The 21,340-nt window shown below is 39.5% G+C and overlaps 1 protein-coding gene across 3 annotated transcripts in view; it reads left to right on the top strand.

Annotated features, from left to right (window-relative positions):
- The window catches only part of HECW1 (HECT, C2 and WW domain containing E3 ubiquitin protein ligase 1), a 264,203-nt gene that overhangs the window by 75,676 nt on the left and 167,187 nt on the right, over positions 1-21,340 (top strand). For all 3 annotated transcript variants that reach the window (XM_032182376.1, XM_032182375.1, XM_032182377.1), the window contains exons 2-3: positions 4,079-4,403; positions 19,600-19,707. In XM_032182376.1, the coding sequence (XP_032038267.1) occupies positions 4,079-4,403; positions 19,600-19,707 (433 nt within the window). The remainder of the gene's footprint in view (positions 1-4,078; positions 4,404-19,599; positions 19,708-21,340) is intronic.

Here is a 21,340-nt window from a genome sequence, read left to right as displayed (position 1 = left end):
AATTCACTAGGAAGACGACCGATAATCTCAGAGAGGGAGATGGTACTAGTTTTTGGGGCAGTGAAGGAAAAGGCAGGGGTTGCAGCAATTTTGCTGCCCGGTGCCAAAAACCAGGCAACAAGAGAGGTGTGAGTGTGAAAGGGGGAGAATGTGGAAATAAAATCTGTGAACTGTTTTTCTCAGTATTTACTGATTATAGGTTCTCTATATGTGCATCTTTGAGATCTGTTTTCTTTACAATCAGATCTTGTCTGCTGCTTCCTTTTGACTGCACCCTTCTGCTAAAATTCATTCTTATCTGACATTTGTTTTGTCAGATGGGCTAAGTGATGTAAATAAGAGGCAAGGTCTGCCCACAGATAATTCTCCAGAAATGTCATTTTGAGTAGGACTTTTATATAGCTAGTTTTACTCTGCACATTGTTATTTTATGGCTAAATACTTGTTGCTGAGCTGTCTGGCTACAAAAGGGCTCTTTCTGATATCAAAAAGAAATGTAGTTACTAAATTAATTGGAGGAAATGCTAATTTACAAAGCTGATAGCAGTAGAAAACCTATTTGTTGTCCAACTGTGATGATTTTTTTTCATGTTGTCCTTGACTGGATATTAATTTAACTCTACATTTCTTCTTAGTTCAGTAAACTAAAATTACTTATGGATGTCCTATCACATTACTATGCATTATGTTCATTCAAATGAGGAATGTCAAGAGAGAGAGACTTTTCAATCTGTTACTTCGGGTGTTGAACACAAAAGTAACTGGATTGCTGATATAACTGAAATACTGTCCATTCCTGTCACATTGTTCCCCCTGCACCAGATGAATTCAGAGGGAATAGCCAAGCAGCAGGACAGTCACCAAGGCAATATTGGCGTCCTTGATTTAGGACATGCTTGAGCTCACGTTGGACACATCATAGGTGTGTGATGTATCTAAATATGGCAAGACAGGCCCTTTTAGGACAAAATCTGAAATACTGTTGTGTTGTGTTGTTGGGGCAACATTTGGCCATCTGTTATTCTTGCTCTATAATGTACATTGTACACTCTTTATTAAAAATTAGGCTACAGCTAAGTGTATACAGTGTGCTTAGTGTACCTATGCCTCTAAGGAACAGAGGAAATAAATATGATCTCAACCCATACCCCCCCCCTCCAAAAAAAAAAAAAAAGGTTCATTTTTGATGTGCTAGGTATATATGGTGGATCAGATTGCTTCCACAAGGAATAGAGAGGACCTCTTTATAATTTGTAAGCCATTTTACTGTGGTCGGGAATCAGGGCTTAGGGGCTGCGTGCACATTTTACAGGCAGATATTGTTGGAATTACATGAAAAACATTCAAAACTGTTAATCACACGTGGACTAACTATTTTTCCTAACCTTTTTTCTACTTATTCATACATCTGTGCATATATATTTTGATGACGTTATTGAATCCAGATAATTATGGCTCACTATATTGTCCTATTTGCTTGGTGTTTTTGTTTGTTTGTTTGTTTGTTGTTTTTTGGTTTTGTTTTGTTTTGTTTTGTTTTTTTTTTGTTTTGTTTTGTTTTTTTTTTTGTTTGTTTGTTTGTTTGTTTTTTGTTTTGTTTTTGTTTTGTTTTTGTTTTGTTTTTCTGTTTGGGGATTTCCTTTTTTTAGATGATTTGTGTTGAATCAATGCTGGAAATAAGGGAGACAGATTTCTGGAGAATGTAACCTTCTGGATTACTTTCAGGCTTTGCTGTTCATGCCATTGACATTGATATACAAGCAAATGGGAACTTAGAGAATTCAAACATATTGATGAATATACCATTTTTCATTAAAATGGGTTAAAGTCATGCTGAAGGTGAAAAAGTCACGTTTGTTAATTCTGCTTTAATTTGAAAGTATGCAATTAATTAATACACTCTACCATTACCATTCAAAAATGGAAGTATCTGTAGAACCACTGTTCCCTGGAGTACTTTGTCACCAGAAATAAAAGGTCTGCCTTCGAACTGAAATACATGTACCTTGTGGGTAGTGCACTATGAGCAAAGGAAGCCATGTTAATGAGGCAGACCAATACAAGAAGAGTGGGCTTGAAATTCTTTATATTCCTATCTCACCATTACAAAACCAATAATAGTCTTCCCAGGTGCTGTTGTGACAGCATATACCTTCTTGACAAAGTGGCAGGAATTTCTATTGGTTTAAATTACTGCCTAGAGCCTGGTAGTTGTGCATGCACAGAAGTGCTTCCCAGTTTTAAATATGTACACAGCATACAATAAGTTTTTTTTTTTTGTTTGTTTGTTTGTTTGTTTATGAAGATGATGCATTTTCTGTTTGCAGGGTGCACTGTTTTATATACTGTGGACTCTCTTTTTTTTTTGTTTGTTTCAAACAGTGAATAAAAGTAACTGTTAGAAAAGAAAAAGCAAAAGTAGGATTAGGTGCATAACAAATGCTATCTGATGTGAGCAGTGCATGCACTTCATCCCCCCCCAGACATGCTTCCTTCTGTTCCTCTATTTCTATTGCAACCTTTTGCATTGTTCGCTTCCATCGTGCCAGCATTCACTCTAAGGTGTGGCATCCCCGCTGGAGCTATTTTTGCTATAAACCCAGTTTAATGCAGTAAGTGAGGATTTGGGTCATTGGATTGTAAGCGTTGTAGGGCACTTTCTGCGAAGTGACAGCATGTTCTAAGGGTAAAAACATGCTGGGTGAATTTTTTGCTCTCTCCGTACAGCTTTTGTGCAATGGAATTGTAGGACATAATAATAGGTGTCTTAATTATTCTGCAAAAATTGATATTATTTAATAAACAATATGTTTTGCTTTTTCAGGGCTGATTTTTCTCCTGTACTACCATAGTCTTAATAGATACCAGGGTTAAATGTCTGCTTGGCTGGACAAAAGAGCTAAGATTTTTCTTCCACTTAATTTGTTTGAGTTCAAAAGGATGATTTGACTTCTGGTCATGTGAAAAGCATTTCATAGCGTACTGGAAAGCTGTCTGGGTTTGTGTCTAACGGACTTGACAGCATGGTTGGCAACAGATGGATAATGGAAAACTAATGAATAATGAAAAGCCAAGTGATTGAAATAGCAGAGCTGCAGGGAGAGAAAAGGGAAAGCAGGGAAGAAAAGTGGGAAAACAAACAGCACAGAAGTAAGCAATAACCAGTATTTTGATCAGTATCAAGGCAGGTCTTCACATCTAAATTAACCCATCATAACTTAAGCATTCTCCATCTGCCAACTCACAAGAACTCGTGCACCATGACGCATTTTGTACAAGTCACTCGGCTTGCCTCGAGGAAGGAGAGTAGGTTGGAATTTAAATAATTTTTCAACTGCTGACACGATGACTACTCTGCAGTAATCTCCTCCACTCCCATTAATTGTCCAGTATGTTCCCAAATCTCTGCCAGAGAGGGTGTGCATAGTATCTTCCACTCTCCTGCAAAAAACAAAGCAGGGCAATAGTATGAGAAGCTGTCAGCTCTGTGGAGACTCTGCAACACTCAGTTTGTATTTACAGTCCAGTGAAAATGTCTTTATTTTGGTATCAGGGACAACTCCGTTTTCATTGCTCGAACTCTTCAGACATGAGGCTCTTACTCATTGTTAACCACTCCACCAAATGGGATGGGTTCTCTGTGGCAAAAGATTCCTCTGCAAATGTAACAAGGATTACTAGGAAGATTGACTCCATGAGTCAAATATGGGAAGGCTACCTCCTGATGCTGAAAGAGAACTGCTCTCCATCTGATTGATAGTCACAGTGTTGGTGTCTGGATACGCGTATTAACTTGGAGGAAGCTAGCTACTATTGATTCTCTCACACACTGCCGATTGCAGCTGGGCTCGGTGGTATAAGGCTTGCTTTTGCACTTCTTTTCGTGGTAAGAATTGAGGAGTAGAAGTTGAAGTAGCAGCCTCTGTTGCCTGCTGAACCTTTCTGTATCTCTTTTTTGCGGTGCCAGATGCTCTTTTCTTGCTTTCTCATTCCGATGCACTAATTTTCATAAGCTTTGACATCATTGAAACATGAATCATACTGTAAATACTATCCTTTCTTTTTTTTTTCTTCACAGAATCTGTACCAAAACAGGTTCCTGGGCCTGGCAGCCATGGCGTCTCCATCAAGGAACTCACAAAATCGGCGCCGGTGCAAGGAGCCCCTCAGATACAGCTATAACCCTGACCAGTTCCATAACATGGACATCAGGAACAACTCCCACGAGACAGTCACTATTCCTAGGTCTACCAGTGACACGGACCTTGTCACTTCGGACAGCCGATCGACCCTGATGGTCAGCAGCTCCTACTACTCCATCGGGCACTCACAGGACCTAGTGATATACTGGGATATAAAGGAGGAAGTGGATGCAGGGGACTGGATTGGCATGTATCTCATTGGTAAGTCCCTCTTCCCCCTTCCCCTTTGGTCTTCTTGCTACTTTTTTTTAGTTGTAAGCATTGGAGTAATAAGAGATGATGGTAATTACAGGCTAATACAGATCCACTGAGTATAAACTTTAAGTGGGTTTATATACAACAAGATTTCTTCTCCTCCTGAATTTCTAGTTGCAGTCCTGGCCCTGACTTTCTCTTCAACAGAGATATGAGAATCCTTTCTATCGACAGTTTATTGAAATTTCAAGACACTTTATTTTCAGCCATTTGGATTTTGTGGAAAATGCCTTCTATATAAAGAAAGCATAATGTTTTCAGGGTTTCCTCTCACAAGTCCTTGAGTAATCTGTGACAGATGAGAGGTTTTACAAGTCAAGAATATGAATCATTAAAAAACCCTGTGAAACAGAATGCCTTTCCTGTATAGCCAGAGGATATTTTGATATGAACAATAATAATTATAGACTGAGGCAGTCTGGAGTCCCAGATGACTTTTTCTTTTTTTTTTTTTTTTTTTTTCTTTTGCACATTGGAAGCTGTATTCAGCCATTAGCATATTTTTGGCATCTCCATCTGTGTAAAGGCAGCCCCACAGAAAAGTAATAAGAAATGCTTTCAATGGACATTTACCTAATTGTTTCACTTCAATATAAAACAAGCATTTTGATCTGGCTTGGTTCCTATGGAAATGGTCCCACTGAAGTCTGCATTAACTCTTTTCCCTCTGGTAAGTTTTGAACATGGTGGATCAGTTTCAGTCACATTCCTCAGTGGATTAGAGGTCTTAAAATGTGAAGCTCTAAATGTTTTCTGAAAAACAGTGGCTTGGTAAAGAAGATGGACTCATATCAGTACATTTGAAAATTTATACAAATTTGTAATTTGTAAATTGTGCATTCTACAAGGGAAATATTGGTGAAATGCTGCCGGTACCTGTTTAGATAAGCGTGCCTAGCCCTTAGCAGATATTTCAGTTCAGTGTTTTCAGATATTTCAGTTCAGTGTTTCAGTTCAAATCTCAGGTGTTTCAGTTCAGTGTTTTGCCTTGCCTAGTCAGCAAGCCAAACAAAACCAGGTAAAGCATAAGAGGTTGTGAGGGGCTTTTGGAGCAATCGTAGGGAGTGAAAGTGTTGGTCGGGTGCTTTAGTGGACAAGATCAGAAGGGTCGGCATCGTGTGCTGAGGATGTGGGGAACACAGGTGTTGGCAGGGTAGGGGATACAAGAATGAGCTGGATGGGAGGTCAGAGAGTGCAGAGGAGCCCTGTTTGGCATAGTGGTAGGCACTGGAAAAGGAGTTCGGTCTATTTATGTGACTTGGAGAAGGGGAGGATGAGGATGGCTGTGGAAAAGAGTGTGGGGTGCAGGAAGCCAGGCTTCAATACTTTGTCCTGTGAGTAACCTCATAAAATACCCTGTTTTGAAAATAAAGGTAGGCTTCTGGAATTTAAAATATTTTAGGAAAACAAAACAGACAAAAAAGAAAAAAATAGAGACTGGATTCAAAACAGATGCACTGAAAGCAGTTTGGTTTGTTGGCCTTAATAATTACTTGTGTTTACAGTTAGGATTGCCTTTGACTGTTTTATTTGAACAGATGAGAAGGCTGCCATTTCTAGGCATTATGGAATACTCTATGCCTATTCTGCAGCAGTGCAGACAACTCATGAAGGACTACCTTGCTTCAGTAAAAACAGGCAAAAGCATCACTTCTGGTGGTCTGCTGTAAACAGAATGTCCACAGAGCTGTTGCATATTGGATGAACTCATTCAGCCAGGTTTCATAGCTCAGACGTTGTATCAAGGGCTATAAAGATATATCCTGTATTTCTTTGATAGGTAACCTGCACACACAGGGGATTAGCTGGGAGTGAAAAATCCTCCCTGCTATGCCTCTGTAATTTACCTTATCAACCAGGGTGTTGCTCAAGACACCCCAATAAATTAGAATTAGAATAAATTAGAAGTATAAATTGTGAAATACATCCTTGCCCCTGCTGGCTGAATGTTTGGTATTAAAGGAAATAATCAGTGATTCATTCTGACACATACTGCTGCCAAATGAAAAATGATTAGTGTGTCCAGTCTCCAAGAAACAGTTGGCCCTTGATGTCTTTGGAAGTGTTTTGTCTCTGTCCTCTCAGGTTCCTAATCTAAGTAGCCAGGGTAATAGCAGGCAGCAGCACCCATCAGTCCTTTCTCACTTCCCTTCCAAAACCTGACGTGAGGTGAGATTATTTTTTTTGGTTCCCGTAAAGCAACAACCTGGGAGACTGTGAAGTTCACATGCTTTTCTTTTTTTTGTACTGGTTTTAATGTGGAAAAAAATTTGGAGACTAAGAAGGTGACTGGTGCAATGGCTGTATCTACATTAATGACATGGAGCAAACCTTGAGGAACAGGTTTTCAGAAGCAAACAGCTGCTGAACTCATTTTGGAGGGCTTGGCTTTCAAGCAGTTCCAGTCTGGCTGACAGAGCACCCTTGGATAGCTGTAGGGCACCTTTCAGTTCAGATCCACCAGGAGAGAATTGAGATTTTGTGCCTGAAGATCACCGCACAGTGTGAACCGAAGTAGGGACAGTTGGAAAGGGTCATTCCAAAAGCATACTTCTGTCCTGAAATAAAACACTCTGTTCAACATTTGTGATAAATCCACAGGAATGGGAGATCCAGACATCCTAATGGGTTGGATTTGTGTGTGCGCTTGCACAGATTTCCCTAGTCTGCACTCCTGATTAGGGAGGAAACGTTTCTGGCCTTGTGGATCTGACCTTCACGATGTAAACTGATATATGACTATGTTTTGAATTAGCAGCCAGCCAGACTGGAACAAGAGAACCAAAGAAAGTATGAGCTTTTCCCAGTCTACTCAATAGGGGATTAATGTTGGAGCCTATTATTACCACTTGCGCGGCAACGCTGTTAACTATTGCAGTGCTGCTGGTCATGCCAGTGTTTGTCTCAAAGCCAGCTCTCTGTTACAGTCCAATCCTTTTTGTGATTATTTTGGGTTTGTGAGATTTGACCGGAAAGGTTTGAATGTAGCAATGCTTTATTATTGTGGTGAAAGCACACAAACCATGAAAACATGGAGAAATCATTTGTGTCCTTGCGGTATCAGGAGTGTGGCGTTGGTTTTTCTATAAAACTCAATGCAGGAGCATGAGAGTTATTATTTATTATTTGTCTTGTGAGAGCTTCTGAGCATCTGTGGAAGGGGCTATACGAAGCAGAACAGAAGGCAGTTCCCACCTCAGAGGAGTTTAGTCACTGCTGTTATAGTATTCTAGGAAATATCTCCAAATAATCTTATATGAGTGTTGACTTTGAAATGCATAAAAATAAATCTGCTCTTGCCACTACCATCACTAAAATTTTAATGATACCTAATAAACTGCAGGCTTCAGAACAAAGATGTTCCAAGTCTGAGGAAATACAGCTGTTATAGAAGGCTTCCAGAAGAAAAAGAGCACAAATGGTATAGATCAGATGTTTTGATACAGAAACCATAGTGCATTTTGGGATGTTATTCAAAGCTTAAGGCTGTCTGAAGAAGAAGTAAGGGAGTCCTCCATTTAGGGAAATTCTGGCTGCTTGTGGCGCAGTTGCTTTTATCGAAAATGAAGGTATCTTTTATTCTCCCCTTCAATCCATGTGCAGATTCATAAGGATGTCCAAAAGGGAAACAAGCTTTGCAGGAGCAGGTAAAAGCTGGATTTAGAGCTGATTCTTAGTGTTTGTTCATGGTCTTAGGAAATGGACTAGGTAACCAGTCAGTCTCACATAAAACAGTCTAAAAAATGGTGTCTGTGTATCTCATGCCAAAAATATTATTGATTGTATCTACACTGTAGCTGTGTGAAAACATTCATACACACCTACCTGAATTTGTTGAAGTGCCATAGAAAAACTGGTTGAAAAGAGTTTAATAAATGTTGACTCTTTTAAAATATAGGTGCTGTTACTTCAATGCATTTTAAGAATAGCCATGGTAAAATGACAAAAAAATATGAGAATTTGAAGGACAAGCCTTTCTGGGTGTTTAAGACATCGTGCCTTCAGGAGTAGGAGTTACATTTCATGCCTGCCAAACTAGAACTCTGGAGATGATTTAACTTCCCCTTATAGTATATAGTATATCATTATACTACATACTATATCAGCTCCAAGCTATGCAAAAAAAATCTAAATTCTGTGACAACTCACCTGAGGTGTGCATGTGCTGTCCCTCAAGAGAATTATAACACTTTGAATATCGACAGTCTTTCAGAATAATCAAAAATTCATGTAAACACTCAAAAAAAGAGTTATTTGAGGAATTTGAACATGATAACACAGCTTTGTTTCTATTTAAAAATCTCTGGATTTTTATGAGCTTTCTTTGCAAAAAAGCTACAGGTAAAGAAAACACACACTGAAGAAAAGGTGAAATTAAAACAAAGGTTTGAATAGTGAAGATAGTGTATTTATAGTCTTTTTTTAAAAAAAAAAAAAACAAACAAACAAAAAAAAACAAACCAAAACAAAACAAAACAAAAAAACACCATCGTTTAGTAGCTACTGTGAGACAGATGGAATATTTGCAGTTATTTATCTCAGTTTTCTCTTCTTCTGTTATCTCGTTTGCTATTACTATTTGCTCCAGTATGAAGCCTCTTAGATAAATTAATATGGACTGCTGGCAGCTCCTCTAGATAAAGAGCTATCTTATAATTACTGCAGTAGCATTTTAGCTGCTACTAGATTTCACTTCTGTCATCATCTCCATATCTGATGTAGAGTAGCTAATGAGAAATGTTTAAACCAGACTTGGAAAGAATCATTTGCTCCAGTGTCTGTGCACACTGATGGCAGGAATTTATCAGTGCTGATGTTGCACTCTTCTTACCAGTATGCAATAAACTCTTTTCCTTTTGACATTTCCTTGTGGGAAAGCAAAACATTATTAAAGGCTGTTTATTAAATGTTTCTTTGTACACAAATCTTGTAGGGTCCAGTTTCCTGCCTTTCTTTGTTTTGTTTTTGACAGAGGAGTAGTTCGCAAATTTATAGAAGTAAGAATGCCTTGACCTAATTAGTGACTGAAGTTTAGCTTTAAAACAGCACGTTTTGGTCCTCTGCTTTAGCCAGTGATGTTATTTCTCTCCCCAAAAAGCAATTTTCAGCATAATCCAACAAACCTCATTACTGAAGCAAATGGAAAGAGCCCCGTATTCTTCCTGCAGTCTGGCTTGGATCAGGGCTTGTTTGTACAGCTATTTCACCAGACGAGCAGCACGTACAAGCAGAATGTCACATGCAGCCAGCAGAGATGGAAAATGTTAGAAATGGCAATGTGCTGGGACTTGTGGGTCCCTGCATTACAGCTCTAATCTCTGACTTTGGTTTTCTGTACATTTGGTCTGCTTGCTCCACCTCTCTGCCTTAGAAATATTGGTAAAACAAAGCCCTTCACAATGTGCCCACTTAGAGGACAGTGATTTTTGTTGATGTTTGAATTTTATGTTTTGGGGTTAACCATCTTTCTAATCCTTCAATGACCCCAAATCATAACATTCTCTTCTTTAGGACTTCTCCTCGGTGGGTCATCTTGTGGTTGGTCTCTCTCTGGGCTGGGGATAGCAGCCGTGCCTTGCTGTGGTCACATCAGCAAGTTACGTGTTGTACAACACCTGCAGTTCTGCTCTCTCTGTGAAACGTCAACAGAGGTGCCCGGCAGCCACACAGCTTTCACCAAGCACAGCACTATTTGTTTCAGGAAAAAAAAGTATTAGAGGAGCAAACCTGCCACACAAAAAGGACAGTAGAAAAGCTACACAAATGCTGAACAGAGGAGGTCTTAGCTATCAGAGGCCTTGGCAGGTACATTACTGCAGCAGTATCTGTTCTTTGTTCCCACCTGGCTGCTCTGGGATCTGGTGGGAGTGACTTGTCATTTCAGGCTGAGTCACTTTTTTGTATTTCTCAGTTCTGTATCTAGTGGACCACTTGTGCTACACAAAACCAGGATACACCATTTCCAGACCTACCGACTGTGGCACTTACAGTTAGCTTTTGCCTCAGTTTCACCTCTTCAGATCTTTGAATATTAGGCTACAGATACAGCTTTGGACCCATTCTCCCTTTCAGTGCTTCCAAGGTTTGTGTCTGTCATTTATGTACTGCTAACCTTATTAGTAGCAATGTACCAACAAGCTCTTTCTATAAAGGGATTAGTGCAGTGGTATTGTGCTTTATGGCATGGTCATAAATCCACAGTAGTAATGTTAAAGAAACCTGTAGGTTGCCAGTTCTTTTCCTTTCTGTATATTAAATATGTGGTAGAGAGGCTTTTACTGTGTGCCAAAAGATTCCCATTTTCTTTTAGCATTTCTCCAGGAAATAACAACTGTGGTATTACGAAATTTTCCAGGTAAGCTTGCAGAAGAGTTTTCTGCTTCAGTTGTCATCTTGAATATCTGGAGAGGAAAACAATGCAGGCAAGGAGTACGGCAGCCTCATGCCTCCTCTGTGATTTGCAGCACCCTTACGCCCTTGGATAAAACTACTTCTGTGCTGTGGGGCCCATATTGCTGTATAGACCAAGCTGATAATGAGGACAGTAATGATCATCTACTAAAGCATTTTGAGGAGATCAGACCATGGGGGGATACTGGTGCACAAAAAGCCAGCTTATGGCCTCAATTCCTCAAAAATAAAAAAGTAATCCACGAAGCAAGTTGACTGGGTAGACTCAGTCATAGCATTAACAGTGGACAGCACAAATGTAACTCTTGGCAGGATGCAGCTTAGCCCAAAAAGATGTGTTCTCTGTGGGTTGTCAAGCTAGCCATGTGGCTATGTGCATTTTGAAGGTTCAGCATGTGTTTTGCTTAGTTTTCTAAATCAAACTACATCATTCTTCTCACTCCTTGTTGTTTATAACACTTCAATGCAATGTTCATAATATTTGAATATTCTCATGCTGTCCTTCACAACTCCTGTAACGACTGTCTATGCATTCAGCTTTCCTAATCTTTTCTTATCCTCTGATCTCTCCAGCCCTAAAGACATTTTTTCTTCACTGAAGATCTTCTACTTTGTGATAAGCTTATAATTGAATGCCATTTTTTCAGATAAAATTGCTTCAGACTCTCAAGAGATTCTTTATCAATAGTACTTCTGTGCCAACACCTGAGTTGTGTGGGCTTTTCCTTTTTTTGCTGCTGTATCAGATCACAAACTCCTGTTTAATTTGCTGTCTGCTGTTACATCTTTCAACATTACTTTAAGTCCATTTTTCAAGTACTGCAAATTATTTCTCCCCATTATTTAATGAACATTGTTACCATGCACAAGTGTCATTCTTGTTCACATTTCAGATCTCCCTATGTCCCTTTATATCATGTCTTTATACTGCCTTGGGCATGCAACATCCCTTATTTTAGTATCTTCAATAAATTTTCATGGATTCACTGTTTTACCCTTGTCCACATTTTCCAAATTGTACTGTAATCATTGGGAAGGGAAGGCTTCCACTGATTGCAAGAACTTTGGACTGAATATTATCTTAAAAACAAACAAAACCAACAACAACAACAAAAAGCTCTTTCATGTTGTACCTCACCAAACATTGCATTTTTTCTGATTTCAGTATGCACAGAGGCAGTCATTGTTTGGATTCCTTTCTCCCATCTTCACTTGTGCATGCAAAGACAAATGTCATTAATTGTGGAGAAATATGTGCAATGCATACCTAAAGTATAGCTGTAGCTGTACAAAAAGACAGATGTGTCCCACCTGCCACAGTGGTGAGAAGAAATCTGGAAGCGCCGGAACTTTACCAAACTGTTTTTGCTCAGCCCCACCTCAGCTCTTTGCTTTCTTCATTCCATTCACGTTTTGTGGTCTGTGGGTTTTTGGTAGATTTGTAGGTTACTGGAGAGAACCGGATAGGAGGTAGGTTGTGCTGGAGCACGGATCCCAAACACCTCAGGGATACCGTGGGAGAACAGTAGTCAGCAGTTCCACTATTAGCTGGAGGCTCCCCTATTACAGGGAAGGAGGGAGAAGTGCCTCAGGTGACAGAATTCAAACTCTCTGTGGGATACTGTCAAGTGCAAGGAAGGCAGGACGGTGAGGAAGGGCTTGATCCACAGTTCATCCACAGCCTTTTGAAAACCTCCATCACACCAAAAATGTAATATCATCTTGACAACTGGCAGTCTTGTGTTCCCTTTTTTTATTGATATCAGTACTGCAAAAGATCAGAGTATCTCCCAGCAGTAAATTGGAGGCTACTGATGTGCTAGAGGTAATGTCACATATGATAATGTCAGAAATGGTTCCAAAAGTAAGCCAGATGTTCAAAGGTAAGAGTGTTTTGCTGAAAGTTGCAACTCCTTGATTTGGGGAGTGGATGCAGGTGTCCTTTGGGTTTCGTGTGTCTCTTTCTGCTTTTTGAACCAAGAAAAGTTGCACCTTTGCCAAATATCTTTCCCCATTTTATTATGGTTTATGCTTTTTGTCTTGTTTTTCCTCTCTTTTCTACTCTCCACTCATTGTTCACATTTTCTACCTCCCATTTTACCACCCACCCAGCTAAAGAAAAATAATTTTTGTGATATTAAAATAGAACCACTCGTGTACTTAAAGCACATACACAGCTGTTAGATCAAGGGCTGAGTTTTCAGCACCAATGAAGGATTAGATCCTTGTTTTCCAGAACTCTTCTCCCTAAGAAATTACAGGAGGATGGCTGCTAGCTGTAAATTGTGGTATATTTGCTGTCCCTTTGTGACGTTAATGTACCTTCACCAAAGATGCTGTGAATTGAGATACGACAAGACAATGTGTAGTTTGAAATGAGAGAAGCAATTCCTTCAGGCTGAATTTTGCACAAACTGTGCTTATCAAAGCAGTGTTGTATTCACGTCTTACTCAAATAAAAAGGTGGCAGAAATTGGCAAATGAATTAACAGTGAATTTTTGATCCATATTAGAGTTGGATCCATAGCTGTTGAGGCAAGTGGAAACATTCCTATTGACTTTTATAACGATAGCCATTATTTGTGATTTTCTACTGTGGTATCTTTGTAAATAAGAAATTTGTCATCATTTTATGTTCACCTTCAAATGATAAATTGGGTGGCAGGAGAATAAACATCAGAAATAGAAAACTTATCCATGGCATGCACTTAGATTATCTGGCAAAATAGTTTCATTTTTTTTGATATTCTGTGCTTTATAATGCCCCTTTCCTGCAATTTTCCATGCAAATCGCAAAACAGATCAACTGGAGCTAGATCTTTTTGTCCAGAAAACAATTTTAAGAGTATTTTCCTGACTACATTCAGATGTCATTGTAGTACAGACATACATATTGACCAAAAGCACTTTTAAATTTCAAGCTAAAGCAAATTTGTTCAACTAAAGACGATAAATCCTTCTGTGATTTCAGCAGTACAGCATTTCTTATTCATAAGGGATGAAGACATGAAGTTTAGCTTCTAGTTTTATGCTATAATTGCACAAAGTTTATAGAAAGCACATGTTGTAATATGCAGTGCTAAACCAAACTAATGATGGATAAGAGACTGTAATACTGTAGTAAGTTCAGGAACCTGTCTGATGTTGTGCTCCTCTCTCATGTTGGGTATTTGTTTCTTTGAATGTAGCCCAGATATTTTAAGTTCTGTAGTTACTATTCTTGAAGAACATGGAAAGATAGATCATATTTATCAGCAAAACACTGTTTGGGAAGGGGCATTGTTTCTTCTTTTCCTCCCTCTTAACCCAAACTGACCAAAAGGGTGACCAAAAGGGTCACTCTGCTGTTTGTAATATGTATGTCAGTCCTTCTGAGGAAGAGGTACAAACTGTGTTCCTCTGGGGTAATTTCAGACAAGCTTTCAAATACTGAGATCCTGTCTGTTTAGTGTAGGCTGCTGACAGAGACTGAAGTTCTTAAAATATTTTTACAGACCTTTTTGCGGGGTAGCCTTTATCAACATTTTCCCTAATTCGTCTGAAGAACAGCATGCTTTTTGTCCATTTGTTACTGCTTTTCATCGGAAAGATAGCTTTCTTTGGTGATGGCTCTTTATCTCTCTATAGATAGTGCTTGTAAAGTATGTGGGGATCTCTCAGCATGGAAGTGACAGTGCAGAATATTTCTAGTGGTAAATGGCTGTGCTTGGAGGTATTTGGTTCAGTAAGGACAAGCAGTCTGTCAGAGTCTTTACTGGTTCCCAAGCTCTTGCTAATATTTGCCTCTGGGGTGCCTTGGTCCCTCTAGCTGCTTCTCAGGCCCCTGCAGCCCAGTGCGTGCTCATTCATCACCTTCCCCTTTTTCCTCCAGGGACGTGCGAGGTGCCGGAGGCCAGCTGCCTCTGCTCCTACCCCAACACAGCTTTGTGGGTGTGCAGCCACTTCCCCTGCTCCGTGAGAGCACCTTCTGCCAGCTCCCCCGCCAGCCTGACTCAGCTGCCATGCGGTCCCCGTCTCCAGCTGATGTTCAAAGGGCAGTGCATCTCGAATGCTCCTTCACTTGGCAGTTTTCTAAATTAGCTCCCAGTTTTCCATCTGGGGAAATGCAGCCTCAGATCTGAGGGTGATTGCAAAATGTTTGCTTTTGGTCAAGTGGGCCCGAACCCAGGCTGTGCAGTGGGGATTGCCAGCTAAGCAGAGAGCTAGTGTAAATGTTAATCTTATTTCAGAAATAGAGGGAGGGAGATGCATTACAATGCTTCATTGGAAAAATGTCAAAAGCCATTAGCTGCTGGCTGAAATATATGAAAGGGAGCAGCGGTAGCTGTGTGCTTCATTTTGTGTAGAGGTGAAATGAAGCATTTCACCATTTACCTTAGGGTATTAAGGTACAACATGTTTTTAAGCTCTGTTCCTTTGTTATAGGAATTATTACTAGAAATGCAAAGTATTTTTTTCCTTTGCACGTACCTTTTTTCTATTTAAGATACCCTATTATCTCTGCACTTATATATGGTGGGTTGTTGATATATATACACATATATACACACAAGCACATACATGTATACACAGTACAGTAAACAGCTGTGTATTTCACATGCACAATTTTATTACTCAATATGCTACATATACAGTGCCAACCTCTGGGGAATAGCAGGTCTGGATTAGTATCACCTGCCAACTAAATCAGGTCGATAGGAGGTATTCATACGTTCCATCCTCCTGAACAGTTTCAACTACTGCTATTTTTTCCTTGATAGGGGATGTTCCTTTGTCTTTTATCTTTCAAAGATGCATCCCTTGAAAACATGAAAAAGAAAGATTTCCTGTTTGGACCTGTATGTATTTTTAGACCTAAATTTTGTCTGGCTTAAGAATCCCAACTGTCTTAAATTTCTGTTTAACTAAAAATAAGCTTTATTTCTTTGGAAAGAGGAGATACCTAGCTTTTCAAAAGATACAGGCAGGGCTTACATCTGGTTGTGAGAAGGACCTACTTACTGGATTTCTAAGCCATGAGATTTGTAAATATGTTTTGTTTGTATTATAAATTTATCTCATCCTTACTCTGATCATTTACGCTTCAGTTAACAAGCTTCTTTATTTTGTAAGAGCTAAAAGTAACAGGACCAAGATACTTTTTTTGGTTTCTTTTCTTGTAATCTACACAAAATGGGTAGTGTTGGAGAGTAGTAATCAATGACTCTACTGTTCCTACTTGGGGTGACCTGCGTATTTCAAACTGTGGGAAACTCATTGTAAGACATCCTTTCTGCTACCCAAGCCTGTATTTTTGTTGCTGTCTGTAAACTGTGAGTGCATGACTAACTCTGTCTGTATCCCTTCCCTGACATGCTGTGTGACCTGACCTTTTGCTTTGGACACTGTTTCTGTACACTCCCATCTCCTAGCAGGAGACAGCGTGCAGATGTTGCTTGGTGAGAACAGTTGGTTCTGTCTTTCCCATATTCTCACCTGTCAGCTCTAACTGTAGACCAACCTGCTTCTTCCTTTCCTTCATTTTCCTTCTACCTTGAACATGTAGATGGAGAGCGGTCTTTTTTCTTAGCTTGCTTTGCCAGGCGTTCTGGCTGTTTTCTACAAAAAGAAGGAGGGGGCTTTCCACAGTCATCCCTGCTGGCTCAGCCTGTAATACAAATGTGATTTGGTTCGGGTATGGGCAGATGCTGACATCTCAGTCAAATTAGAGAGATTGTGTGACACAGAGCTCGTACTGCCATTATGCCAGCTGTGGGAAGCAGACAACAACCCATCCAGTGTTCGAGCCAGCTGGCCCCAACAGATAGTACGTATGAATACAGCATTTTAAATCTGATTCTGGGATCTCTTGTGCTGCTAAACTCTGGCCTAAAATGTCTGTGATTTATTAAGCAAAGCCACCCAGTTTAGCTCGGCTAACCCTTCTTAAGCAACACGGTATTTTGTAAACAGTATATCTTGAAAAACAGTAATTATCCATGCATCTTAATCACATGGCAGGTGTTGGAGCATCTCCAGCAGCTTCCAGAGCCTAAATATGACAAATAAACGTCACGAGAGATGAAACTGGAGAGCAGCAAGCCTGAGCTGAGGGATGTCCTCTGTATGCAGTCAGTTTCAAAGCTCCAACTCAGCACAACATTTTAGTATACGCTCACCTCTAAGTATAAAGCATTTTCCCTGTCAGTTCACATGTTTATATCTCCTTGCATGTATATACATGCTCCTGCTTCCACAGAATGACGTGGGTAGTACTGGATAATCTGCATCCAGGATGGTCCTTACTAAAGTAGTCGAAGACTTATGCTTATCTGCCCCTTTTATGTGATTTTACATTTAAAAGAAGACAAAACTAGCTGTAAAGAACAAGAACAGACAAAGAACAGAAATTGTACCAGAGGATTTTACTGTTGAAGGTTTACTACAGGAAAGTACTGTGTGAATGTGCTGAAAAATTTCCACTTCTATACAGAGCAGGAAACACAGCTAGTGAAATAATTACTGACAATTAGCAAGTCAGCAAAGGGAAAATGTATTGTAGATAGCATAGCTGTTTATAATTATCCATTGCAATCATTATTGACCTCTTTAAAAGGATTTCCTCTGTAAATCCCTCAAGAGAGTGGCACCAAAGAGTTCCATGTTGGTAGCCCACTTATCTTTCTCCTTGGAGAGCACAACTATGTAAAACTGAAACAATAACATTGACATTTGCCTGCTGCTTTATTCTTTCAGTGAAAGTGTAATTTCCTTCAAATTAAAAGTTTAGTCTGTTTAACCTTTGCATATATATAGTTGAATAATATGTTGTTCTTAGAGTGTCTTGACTTTGTCCTTTGTATGCCATTCAGCAGCCTCCCGAAGACACTGTGCTTGGTTCTGTATGACAGATAAACCTGCCCATTGATACAGACCTCTCTGGCCACATGTCTATTGTTTTTTACTTGTTTGTCTCGTTTCTGGAGGTCATTTCAATGTCTGTGCCAGCATGGCAAGAGGCGCAGCATTCATGGTAGCACCGTGAGTGCAGAAATGGCAAGCTCTGTGGCCATGCTGGCTCTGGGCACTGTTTTCATGTCTCTGCATCACCTCGTGCTGCTCTGTGCCTCCAAGTAGCCTGGTCAAAGGTGGCCTTATGTGGTCTGCATAGTTCTGCAGGTTGTCACAGCATCACTCCATTCTCAGATTCCTCAGATGTGGAGTCCTTTTGTCATGATGGCATCACCTTTGTTTTCTCACTGACCTATGTGGTAATGAAGTGATGTTTATAGTTGATGTGTTTTAATACTCGATTTAGTGGATCATACTTTTCCTTAGGTTTTTGCATGACCAATGATTAGTGTAATTGTCTTTGGAACAGAATTGCAGCACCCACCCAGCTCTTTCTCAACAGCACGGTTGACTCAGTTAGTGTGTTTCTACAAGTCTCTGTCAAAGTTAAAACTGCCTTCATTGCTCTCTGGTCGCTGTAGGTAGAACTCAGCCTTTCGCTTTGTGCAGATGTGAGATCCACAAAACTGAGTAGTGAGGCCATGGCTTGGAGATGCAGCATAGCCAACAGGGCTGCCACCTCGGCCCTCAGAGTGCTCAGCCACCCTGGCCTGTCACAGGCCCCTACCTCCAATTCCCACACTCCTCAAATGCTCTGTAAATGTCTATTTTATTTTTGCTGTGCTGATTCCATTTACTGATGATCAAAACCATGTGTACTGTCCTGGTATGGTGGCAATATGTGCATTTTTGTTGTCTTGGAAGCCAATGTAAGCTCCTAAGCAAGGATGGGCCATGGCAGGGCCTCACGAGCACTTCTTTTGGCTGTTGAACGAGAGAGGGTCAAGAAGCAGACCCTTGCCCTGAGCCTGGGGTGTGTTTGCTGCCATCTGTACTGGATAGGACTTCTGGATTTCTCGTGAAAAGAGCTGGTTGAAGCAGTCTACAATGAAACTTGGAAGCAAACTCAAAATGAATTAGCATGGACCATCAGAAGGCTGCTTTTCAGACTCAGTGCCTTGCCCTAGTGTTCTTTACACATAGCCCTTTGCATGCAAGGCGGTTGCTTTCTCAGCGTTCAGCCCAAGAGCTGTCAGCAACTTTTTATAGATTGCTCATGGATCCAGACATCTTTGAAACTCAGCGTGATAGTCTAACAACCTCTAGGTGTCTCAAAATGCCGTGAGTGGACAGCACTTCTTCATCAGTCATTTGGTTTTAAAGGCTGAGAGGTGTTTGTGAAGTTAGTGTAACAATTCTTCAAACATAAATATCGTTCACTGTCTACTACAAGAAATAACCCCCCTCTCTTATGGTAATAGTGAGTGTAGCACAGATGCATACACACAGCTATTCTCTGATTTTTATTTTTATTTTTATTTTTTTAAGGGAAGAACTGGTGCAAAGGCGGATTATTTTTTTGCTACCATTTTCTGTTTCAGCTAGACAATTAGTTTTAATTAGGAAGGGGTTGATCTATGGTAAGCCACATGTTTTCATATTTGAGAATTTTGTAAGGATGTGTCTTTTAAAATTCCATCCAAAAAAATCTGCGATTTTAAGAAGCACTGCAGTTATTTCACATATAAATGAATGAAAAAAATATATCTGAGCATGTGGTAGCAAGCTGTCTAGCAACCATAGCATGTTCTGTAAATCCAAAACCATATTTTAAGTCTGACTCTCTGCTTTGTGTGTTGTCATAACATGCAGTTGATGATACTGTTTTCTTTGTTCATAGATGAAGTTTTGTCCGAAAACTTTTTGGACTACAAGAACCGTGGCGTCAATGGCTCTCATCGTGGTCAGATTGTCTGGAAGATTGATGCTAGTTCTTACTTTGTGGAGCGTAAGTATTTTTTCAATTTTACTACAGAATTGCAGAAAGATAATTGAACTGCTTAGGTTGTTCTTGTGATATTCTAATACCCAATATATCCTTTAAAAGGGCTAAAAATTTTAACACAACTTTGAATGTGTTAAGAGGAATGGAAATGCTTTATGGAGTAGGAAAACATAGCTTCTACAAGCAAATAAATTTTGTGGATACAAAATTTATATACTTACGTATATATATATTCAATGTAGCTATAAATAAGTATTTAATCAATTTGCTTTTATTTAGACCATGTCATTAGCAGTGAGCTGCAATGACTTTAATAACATGTTAAGAAGAATACAGGAGCATAATCTCACTCTAGGAGGATTCACACCGACTTTTAATTGGAAAACCTCTGGTGGGTCCATCAGATTTGGATAAGTTTAGAAATTAAAAAGGGGTCTAGTTCTGGTAATCATCTAGATTGATGTAACTGCACTTTATTATACTTCTGTCAAAATACACTGATTTCAAATTAATTGTTCCTCATTGTATTCATGTATTATGCAGGATGTCTGATGCAATGCAGTGTAATCCTTTTCCATCCTGCAATCCTTCCTTAGCGATAAAAATATATGGACACTGAGTTCACTTCTGCCAAGTGCTATGTGCCCTGTACAGCAAGTTAACATTTCCAGACTTCATCATTCCACATCCTTGATCAAAGTGAACCTGACCATTGGAGTCCTTCCTCTTTTAAAGTTACCTTGTGCTAATATGAATGGAGTTCTTGGTTTCTAAGTTCCACAAAAGAAACAAGCACTTTTCTTTGAAGAAGAGAAATAGCATACTCAAAAGACTGGACTGAGATTTATAGGGAATGTCCATAGTAAAATAGATGCATTTGTCTTTAAGAAGGGGTTAAGTGTGATGAAGTCTATCAAGCAACAATTTCACTTTTCAATTGTAATGGATGTTTTCAGTGATCTACACCAGTCTGCTGGGCAAAATTTAGAAGTCATGTAGAGGCATATATAAATTGCGTGACAGGTGTATCTCTTTACAGCTGTCTGAATTTGAGGGCAATCAAGGGAATCTTTGATATGACCTAAATTCTAAAGGACTTAGAAAGGATATGAATTATACTTGATTAGATTCATCTCTGACTTTGACCTCAAGCATCTGGTATTAGCAAGGATGCTATGTGCAGACATTTTACAGAAATTCAATCCTAGAAACAGGTTCTCACTTCACAGTATGAAGCTATTGCTGATGATCTGTAATTCCTAGTGTTAAGTTAAATTGAGAATATTGTTCTAAAGAATTGAAGAGAACTGCTGAATTGTCTACAAAACCCACAGGATATGATAAGGGTGTTTACATCATTTATTCAAAAAACATACATTGATGGGAATTGTTTAATATACAAAAACATTGATTTTATTTATCCCGTTTTTGGAACAGAAATGCATTATAGGATCTAACCTTTAAAGCAAGATTCTAATTTGCAGCTGCTGCTTTGTGCTTCAGTTGCCAATCTGTGAGACTGATCACACTTTCTTTTAACTGTTAAAGAAGTGTGGGGAGGAGCAGAACAGGGTTTTGAAGATGCCTTAGTATCTCAGTTTATTGACAAAAGGTGTGAGTGAAACTGGGCTGCTGG

This window comes from Aythya fuligula, chromosome 2 (genome assembly GCF_009819795.1).
Source record: "Aythya fuligula isolate bAytFul2 chromosome 2, bAytFul2.pri, whole genome shotgun sequence".
In the NCBI taxonomy this organism is placed as follows: Eukaryota; Metazoa; Chordata; class Aves; order Anseriformes; family Anatidae; genus Aythya; species Aythya fuligula.
The sequence above is the reverse complement of the archived record's forward strand: the minus strand, read 5'-3'. Positions and strand labels throughout refer to the sequence as shown.